Source organism: Lepidochelys kempii, chromosome 7, assembly GCF_965140285.1.
Source record: "Lepidochelys kempii isolate rLepKem1 chromosome 7, rLepKem1.hap1, whole genome shotgun sequence".
Lineage (NCBI taxonomy): Eukaryota > Metazoa > Chordata > Testudines > Cheloniidae > Lepidochelys > Lepidochelys kempii.
The window spans coordinates 65,432,383-65,442,122 of NC_136386.1; the positions used below are offsets into that span (position 1 = coordinate 65,432,383).

A 9,740-nucleotide genomic window follows, 5' to 3' on the forward strand; every position below is an offset into this window, starting at 1 on the left:
TTTTAAATAGAGCAGCAGTTTCAGGCAGGCAGGCTCACCTTTTTGATTACATCATTGAGGAAAATTATCTCTGTAAGCTTCATCGTCAAGTCATCTTCGTTGGTGCCAGACTTCAAGTCGCTCACAACAGAGGGTCTGATGCACAATGGAGGTACCAGGAGTCGTGTCAGGATCAAGTCTGAAGGCTTTCCTGCTTCTGGATTCATCAGAAGCAGAGGTATATCTTCCGCTGGGATCCTTTTAAAGAGGTTCAACACCATTAAAGGAGTCAAGTTCTCCTAAAAAATTAAATGAAGAAAGTCATACTGCAACCTTCAAGGGCATAACAGCTCATTTTTGGCTACATCTTAATACTGTTTACTTCATTTGCCACCCTTCTCTGCCAATTGTTCAAGTAAAAAGACGGATTTAAAACAAAAAAGCATATGTAGAGGAAGTTATTCTTAAGGCAAACAAAAACAAATGTGTCTTTTGATTTATTTAGAATAACAGTCCCCGTAAACTCTGGCTCATTGATGCTTTCCCCCAAGCTTCTCCTCTTACACTATTTTCAGTTTAGATTTGTCTCTTTAGATTAGCTGTTACAGTTGTCTGTTTTTTATAGCAATATGGATATTTCATAATTACTTGCCAAAGCAACGTAAACAGCTTATAAGGTGCTTGCAGTAAGGTATAATTACCACCAATTTCATTTACAAGAGCTCACATAGATTACAGCATTATATCCTACATAATTTCATTAGGTTTAGCAAGTTGTTTTAAAATTTAACCTTTTTTTCCTGAATGATGAATATATTGCTGACATATCATGATTCATCAATAAATCCAAAGTTTGCAAGAAGTGCCTGTCTTTATAAAGCTGATCTAACGCAATTGAAGAGAGACACAAAATCTGCATCAAATGTTTTCTATTGCATTTTCCAAACATCTATACTAAGAACTGACTGATCTGTTAAAATCCAAGGAAAAATCTCCATACAAAAATGCAAAGCTCAGCAAAACCACAAAAACTATATATATTCTTGTACTACACTTTGGTCACTCCTTCCTGTCCAGTTCTCAGCTCTTCCAATCATAGGTGGGGTTTATGAGTATTACAAATATTCAAGACAGTGACTGAAGGTAACTGTCCCCAGAGATAGCCTCCAGTAGCCTAAATTTCTTCTCTGCTTCCTGTCCCCATGATTTCACCACTAAGCTTTCTTCACTGACCACCACTGATCCTATACCAGGGGTATCCCTATCCTTTGCATGCAGAAAACTGTGTACCACAATTTATTGACTGGTTAGAGTAAAGATGCTGCTTTTTGCAGAAACCATTAACATCTCCCTCAGCCAGGTAGTATAATTGTTCTTCAAATTCTCCTCTCCACATATTCAAAGGCTGGACCAGCACCCACCCTTTACCCCTATACTAAATACTTCAGCTCATCATTCAGGAATTTATGCATCAAAATTAGCAGAAAATTCAAGCACTGGCAAAACAAGCACTGGTAGACACACTAATTCACCTGAGCTCTCCCCAGCAAGGATTCTACTTCTTTGTTATGTTCTATGGCAGTTTCAAAGGACTGAAGAAAACTTGATACTATTGGATCCACCACTTTCTTATTGGTCTTGTACTTCTCATGGATTATCTTCAATAAGCCACACTTCTTTACAGTACCTACAAGATGACAAATTTTGTTAAATAAACCTCAACTCTTGAGCTATTCTTCTAAATTTTTAAAAAACACTTTTTTGTGAATGTAGTATTAGGGAAAGGTGCTGGCTCTGGTCACCTTTAGATACCAGATGCCTCTGTTCACAGAACAGGAGGAGCAGCAGCCACAGCAATGAAAGTTTGCCCATGTTGCCTGTTCAGTGCACCTCAGCTGTGACCTGGACTACTTCTAAGGATGAGAGGGTGGCTCATTCTACATGTCCATTCAATCTCTTCTCAACAGTGGTACAGGATTTTTGCAACGTAGATGCTCTTGCACTAGGAACTGGACCAGAGTGCACCAACTCATTTCATTCATAAGTCATTCAGATAGTAACTTTTGATCATTACTAACCCAGAGTGGATTTTAGCCAGTGACCTAACTGTGCAGGACATTATAACCATTATTTGTCCTTGAACCAGCTAGTCCTCTCAAATTGTGTTCTACCGCGCTCATTGAAAATGTGGATAAACTGATTTAGAAAACAAAACAGAAAAATACCAAAAATAACCACCAAATCAGTTAGATGCTGCATTAGCTGGAATAAGTTCAAAGAACAAGAAATCCCCCCAAAAGCCAATTTCTACTTCTGACTCATGAGCATTTGATCCCACAAGGGAAAGGACATCATATTAACCTATTTCCCCAACACTTCAATTAACCTCTCCAAACCTTCACAATGCAGATACGGTTTTTCTTTTCTTTTTAAAATGTTTTTGCATGTCCAGCAGATTGAGATGCTCATTTGATGACCATTTCATCTTTTCAGAACCTGTTACTGTGTATGTGTTAAAGGAAATAGGTGGTTCTGCAAGATGAGCAGCAATGTATTGTGTCTCTGGATGATAGAATACACAACACAAAGAAATTTAAAAGATTTCCTCAAGTTTTTGAGGGTTTTTTTAGGGCCATATCTAGCTTCAAAAACTGTAACAGACTCTACATATTGACTTATATAGGAAACCCCACATATACACACCTGAAACCAGAATATGGCCTGATGTTTTTGAAATGTTGTAAAAACATTCCTTACAACACCCTTGAGGCAAATATTACCTTCTTTTTAGAGATGGGAAAATAGAGGCTCTAGAGTTTAAGTACAATTTCAGGGACTGATTTTTACTTGCACAAGGTGTGGGACTTAAATACTGCTAAAATGAGGGACTAGTAATAACATTAAGTCTGACATTGCATAAACTGCTATGGCTGAAATTGAATGCTTTATACTGCTGGAAAGCAAATATTTTGTTTTTCCAATAGCACAGGGTATTCATTTCTACCCTAGAAAGCTGAGACACACTAGACCTTAAAGAAATAAAAATCACATTCTGATTACTACCTTGCTCCCTCCCTTCCCAAGTTATTTCCAAAACAACTTTTAAAAGCCTTGGTTTTAGCAGGTCCTCAGAGAGCTTTGTATCATCTGAAAGCTTGGCTTAGAGACATAGCTTTTAATTCATGTAAGTAACTTCTAACTTTAGACAGTCATGAAATATTAGCTTCCAAAAACCATACTGGATCTGAAGTGAAATTTAAAAAAAAAAAGATAGTCACAAAAACATGATTTTAATGTCTTGTAGCTGCCACTACTGGTAACACATTCACAAACATGAATGCATTCATGACAAAAAAAAATACAGAACTAAATGCATGGATTGGAGTGCTCTTATTAAATCTCTGCCTTCCTATGCATTTGTACAGTTCCTAGTATTATCAAGCCCAGTCCTCTAAGTGAGACCTTCAGTTATTACCACAATGCAAATAGTGAGGGTTGCTGGACACATTACATTAAAGAGAATATGTACGCTGACTATTCTAATCCAGATTGTCACTATAAAATTGCAAAGCTATAATACTATAGCAATATTAACAAGATAGTTAACAGCAATGTTAACACAAAATAATGAGTAAGAGTAATCACAATTCATTTTTTTCTAAAAGAATCAAAAAGTCTATCACATAAGGTTTTCTGGCCAATAACTGACCAAACAATCAAATATCAGTATGATCCGCAATTATCGCAACTCCATCTGGAACACTTATATGCTAAGTATTACTGATTTGTCTAACTCATGACTGCAGGAAATGGTCAATAGCATATTACTCTTCACAAAGATGATTAAGCACAATTATGAACAACAGGATCTTCAGTTAGTCCCAATTTTGACCTATCAATCCTCATATTTGCAGGAAGAGGATAATCATCAGGTACATTCACGCCACTCCTTGTAACAAAGCTTTGAACAATTGTCTAGTACACTCAAGAGGGTTTTTGGTTTTTAGCCTATGTTTATGTGTCAGCTATAGGTTAAGATCTAGAAAAAACATCAGTGATTGTTGAATGATGAAAAGACAACACAACATTGTGATGCTCTTCACGGGCTGGGCACTAGTGAAAAAAAAAAAAAAAAAAAAGAGTCATGCTAAATACCAACCACCATCTGCTAATTTCCACACTCACCATTGAAAGCACCACAATAAGGACAGGTGTTTTTCTTTCTGCATTTTTCAGAGACTTTCTTTTTCAATCCCCGTTTCTGCAGGTAGGTCAGACCAGGCCTCTTCAGATAATCCAAAAACTGTTTCCTCTCCTCTGAAGACAACAGGATACGGCAACAGGTCTTGCAGATCATCTTAAACATAAACAATTGATTGTTCTTTTGTTAATGAGAAATAAATGTCATTAGGGACAAATTATGATAAGGGATACCACAGTTCTTCACACACATGGAGTTTCATGAATGAAATACTACTGCCTTAGTGGGGGAACCCAATTATTACACAGCACACTGCCCAACAAATATGAGCAAGTTGGGAAACTCTGGCCAACAGGACAAATCTTTGCTCTTCTTAAGAAAAGTTCAGCAGGAAATTAAATATCCATGCAAAGAGACAACTTAGGTTTACTGGCATCACTAAAGACAAACTTGGAATAAATTTTGCAACTTGGAATGAGGTGACTATTAGCATTGCAAATCTGGTACTTAGATCACTGCTACTTAGAGGTCCTAGAGGCCAAATTTAGGCTGCTAGGTAAGAGAGTGAAGTCTAGGACCTCCAGGGTAGCATTCTGTGGAATGCTTCCAGTTCCATGCACAGGGCTAGTTAGACAGGCAGAACTGCAGGGTCTCAATGCATGGATGAGAGGTTTAGATTTATTCGGAAGTGGGGAAACTTTTGGGAAAGGGGTAGCCTATACAGGAAGGATGGGCTCCACCGGAACAAAATGGAACCAGATTGCTGACACTTAAAATTAAAAAGATCGTAGAGCAGTTTTTAAACTAAGGGCTGGGGGAAAGCTGACAGATGTGAAGGAGCACGTGGTTTGGACAGAGATATTCCTTTGGGGAGTATCTATGAAGGGAGATTCTCTATCTCCTAGTAAGGAGGAGAGGATAGAAGATGATAAAATACAGGTAGGATCGGATAAGAAGCAGTCAAATGAAAAAGAGTCCCATTCAATTACATCATGTAATGGCAGACAGCTAAAAAGTGACAAGTTTTTAAAGTGCTTACATACAAATGCTATAAATCTAAATAATAAAATGGGTGAACTAGAGTGCCTCATATTAAATGAGGTTATTGATATAATAGGCATCACAGAAACTTGGTGCAATGAGGATAATCAATGGGACACAGTAATACCAGGGTACAAAATATATCGGAAGGACAGAACAGGTCGTGCTGGTGGGGGAGTAGCACCATATGTGAAAGAAAGCGTAGAATCAAATGAAGTAAAAATCTTAAATGAACCAAACTGTACCATACAATCTCTATGGATAGTAATTGCTTGCTCTAATAAGAATATCAGGGATACATTACTGACCACCTGACCAAGATGGTGACAGTGACTGTGAAATGCTCAGGGAGATTAGGGAGGCTATAAAAATAAAAAAACCCTCAATAATAATGGGGGATTTCAACAACTGGGTACATGTCACCTCCGGACACGATGCAGAGATAAAGTTTCTTGACACACTAAATGACTGCTTCTTGGAGCAGCTAGTCCTGGAACCCATGAGAGGAGAGGCAATTCTTGATTTAATCCTGAATGGTCCAAGAGGTGAACGTAGCTGGACCACTTGGTAATAGTGATCATAATATATTAAAATTTAATATCCCTATGGTGGCAAAACACTACAGCAGTGTAGCATTTAATTTCAGAAAGGGGGACTACACAAAAATGAGGAAGTTAGTTAAACAAAAAATAAAAAGTACAGTACCAAAAGTAAAATCCCTGCAAGCTGCATGGAAACTTTTTAAAGACACCATAATAGAGGCTCAACTTAAACGTATACCCCAAATTAAAAACACAGCATAAGAGAACGGAAAAAAAAATGCCATCATGGCTAAACAAAGTAAATGAAGCACTGAGAGACAAAAAAGGCATCCTTTAAAAAGTAGAAGTTAAATCCTAATGATGAAAATAGAAAGGAGCATACATTCTGGCAAATGAAGTGTAAAAATATAATTAGGAGGGCCAAAAGAGAATTTGAAGAACAGCTAACCAAAGTCATCAAAAGCAGAAAGCCTGCTAAACAACCAGTAGGGCCACAAGACGACTGAGATTGTAAAGGAGCACTCAAGGATGATAAGGCCATTGGGAGAAACTAAATGAATTCTTTGCATCGGTCTTCACGGCTGAGGATGTGAGGGAGATTCCCAAACTTGAGCCATTCTTTTTAGGTGACAAGTCTGAGGAACTGTCCCAGATTGAGGTATCATTCGAGGAGATTTTGGAACGAGTTGCTCAACTAAACAGTAATAAATCCCCAAGACCAGATGATATTCACCAAAGAGTTCTGAAGGAATTCAAATGTGAAAATGCAGAACTAACAACTGTGGTTTGTAACCTATCATTTAAATCAGCTTCTAAACCAAATGACTGGAGAACAGCTAGTGTGATGCCAATTTTTAAAAAGGGCTCCAGAAGTGACGTCGGCAATTACAGGCCACAAAGTGTGACTTCAGTACTGGGCAAACTGGTTGAAACCATAGCAAAGAACAAAATTGTCAGACACACAGATGAATATAATTTGTTGGGGAAGAGTCAACCTGTTTTTTCGAAAGGGAAATCAACCTCACCAATCTACTAGAATTCTTTGAGAGTGTCAACAAGCATTTGGACAACGGGGATCCAGTGGATATAGCGTACTTAGATTTTCAAAAAGCCTTTGACAAGGTCCCTCACCAAAGGCTCTTAAGCAAAGTAAGCTGTCATGGGACACGAGGGAAGGTCCTCTCATGGATTGGTAACTGGTTAAAAGATAGGAAACAAAGGGTGGAAATAAATGGTCAGTTTTCAGAATGGAGAGAGGTAAATAGTGGTGTCCCCCAGGAGTCTGTACTGGGCCCAGTCCTATTCAATATATTCACAAATGATCTGGAAAATGGGATATAACAGTGAGGTGGCAAAATTTGCAGATGATACAAAACTACTCAAGATAGTTAAGCCCAAAGCAGACTGAGAACAGCTACAAAAGGATCTCTCAAAACTGGGTGACTGGGCAACAAAATAGCAGATGAAATTCAATGTTGATAATTGCAAAGTAATGCACATTGGAAAACATAATCCCAACTATACATACAAAATAATGGGGTCTAAATTAGCTGTTACCACTTAAATAAATCTTGGAGTCACTGTGGATAGTTCTCTGAAAACATCCACTCAATGTGCACTGGCAGTCAAAAAAGCAAACAATGTTGGGAATCGTTAAGAAAGATAATAAGTAGGGCCCTACCAAATGCACAGTCCATTTGGTCAATTTCATGGTCATGTGATTTTAAAAATCATAAATGTCATGATTTCAGCTATTTAAATCTGAAATTTCGTGGTGTTGTAATTGTAGGGGTCCTGACCCAAAAGGAGTTATGGGGGTGGGGTGGGGCAAGGTTATTGTGGAGGTGGTTACAGTACTGCAACAGGACTATACCATGGCATCTTTACTTCACACTGCTGCTGGCGGCAGCATAGCTTTCAGAGATGGGTGGCTGCTGGTTGGGAGCCCAGCTCTGAAGGCAGAGTTGCCGCCAGCAGGAGCGCAGAAGTAAGGATGCCATGGTATGGTACTGCCACCCTTATGTCTCTGCTGCTGACTGCAGAGCTGGGTCCTCAGTCAGCAGCCACCACTCCCTGGCCACCCAGCTCTGAAGACAGCAGCGCAGAAGTAAGGGTGGCATAGTATGGTATTGTCACCCTTACTTCTACACTACTGCTGGCGGGGCACTGCCTTCACAGCTGGACACCCAGCCAACAGTTGCCACTCTCTGGCCAGCCAGCTCTGAAGGCACTGCAGAAGTGAGGGTAGCAACACCACGAGCCCCCTAAAATAACCTTGTGACCCCCTGCAAGTCTCTCTTGGGTCAGGACCCCAATATGAGAAACGCTGGTGTCCCCCATCAACTCTATATAGTATAGTGTAAAAGCACACAAAAGACTATTTCACAGGGGGAGACGCATAGGCCGTGATGCATTTTACGTGGCCACGAATAACATATTTCCTCTGTATAAATCCACGGTGCACCCACATCTTCATTACTGCGTGCAGATGTGGTCACCCCATCTCAAAAAAGATATATTGGAATTGGAAAAGATTCAGAAAAGGGCAACAAAAATTATTAGGGATATGGAATGGCTACCATATGAGGAGAGATTAATAAGACTGGGACTTTTCAGCTTGGAAAAAAGATGACTAAGGGGGGATATGACAGAGGTCTATAAAATCATGACTGGTGTGGAGAAAGTAAATAAAGAAGGGTTATTTACTCCTTCTCATAAGACAAGAACTAGGGGTCATCAAATGAAATTAATAGGCAGCAGGTTTCTTCACACACCTCACAGCCAGTTTGTGGAATTCCTTGCCAAAGGATGTTGTGAAGGCCAAGACTATAATAGGGTTCAAAAGGAACAAGAACTATCCTCCATGAACTTGTCTATCAGTGGCTATTAGCCAGGATTGGCAGGGATGGCGTCCCTAGCCTCTGTTTGCCAGAAGTTAGGAATGGGCGACAGGAAATGGATCACTTGATCATTACGTGTTCTATTCATTCCCTCTGGGACACCTGGCATTGGCCGCTGTCGGAAGACAGGATACGGAGCTAGATGGACCTTTGGTCCGACCCAGAATGGCCATTCTTATGTTTACTAACCCTTCCCCTTTGATAGAATCCTGATGTAATACATAAAGCCATACAATATAAAGTGTTCTGCATAAACCACCACCATCTCTTTCATGGTCCCAGACGGATAATCCAAATGAAGTGACATTTTAGCTTTTCTGACCTCTTCCCCCTCCTTAGGCTGGGTATAATAATTGCTGTCTCTCGCAATTAAGGAAAATTATTTTACCTGTAAGATGCCTATGACAGCTTTAAAGTACCCAACATGGAAACACGGCAGCTCCAAGTCAATGTAGCCATAATGCCCTAAACAGTCAGCTAGATTCTTCCCACAGGTTTCACATGGACGGTCCTTTTCACTGGTACCCTTTGAAAAGGACACAAAAACATTATAGCAACAATTACCAAATTGTGGGAAACAAAAGAAGCTACCACAGCTGCTCTTAAATTAGTCAGCATGCCTGTGGACAGTACACTGTACACTCGCATGAAAGACTTCTAGATTATTTCAACTCTGAACACTTGTTCTCAGTCAGTAAGAGCTGGTAACACTCTGAAAGCATCATACTCAAAACCCAATCCCCATAGAAACAGAGCATCTTGCATTGCTCCTGCTGATGCAAGTGCTGTTAATTCATTCAGCCCTATTCACCTGGAAAGACTACTATAGTGACGTGGTACTAACTGTATGTCCACACTACAGCTAATGTGATTTAAAGCTTGTGTAGCTGTACCCACACTGGCTTTAATGTAGTTAGCTCGCTAACGGCAGAGTGAGGACACACCAGCATGGGTTTCAATGCAGCTTGCACAACCCCACCTGATCCCCTTGAGTACATACTTGCAGTGACAGCACATGCTGAAACCCATGCTGCTGTCTACACAAGCAACAAATCACGCCCCCGCCCCCAGATACAG

The 9,740-nt window shown here is 39.8% G+C and overlaps 1 protein-coding gene across 3 annotated transcripts in view; it reads right to left on the reverse strand.

The window, feature by feature from the left end:
- Positions 1 to 9,740, reverse strand: part of POLR3A (RNA polymerase III subunit A) — a 53,440-nt gene that overhangs the window by 41,378 nt on the left and 2,322 nt on the right. For 2 of the 3 annotated variants that reach the window (XM_073353230.2, XM_073353228.2), the window contains exons 3-6: positions 9,052 to 9,189; positions 4,165 to 4,360; positions 1,512 to 1,666; positions 39 to 278 (exon numbers count right to left, since the gene is read on the reverse strand). In XM_073353230.2, coding sequence (XP_073209331.1) covers positions 39 to 278; positions 1,512 to 1,666; positions 4,165 to 4,360; positions 9,052 to 9,189 — 729 coding nt within the window. The remainder of the gene's footprint in view (positions 1 to 38; positions 279 to 1,511; positions 1,667 to 4,164; positions 4,361 to 9,051; positions 9,190 to 9,740) is intronic. The other variant, XM_073353229.2, reaches the window with a different exon arrangement.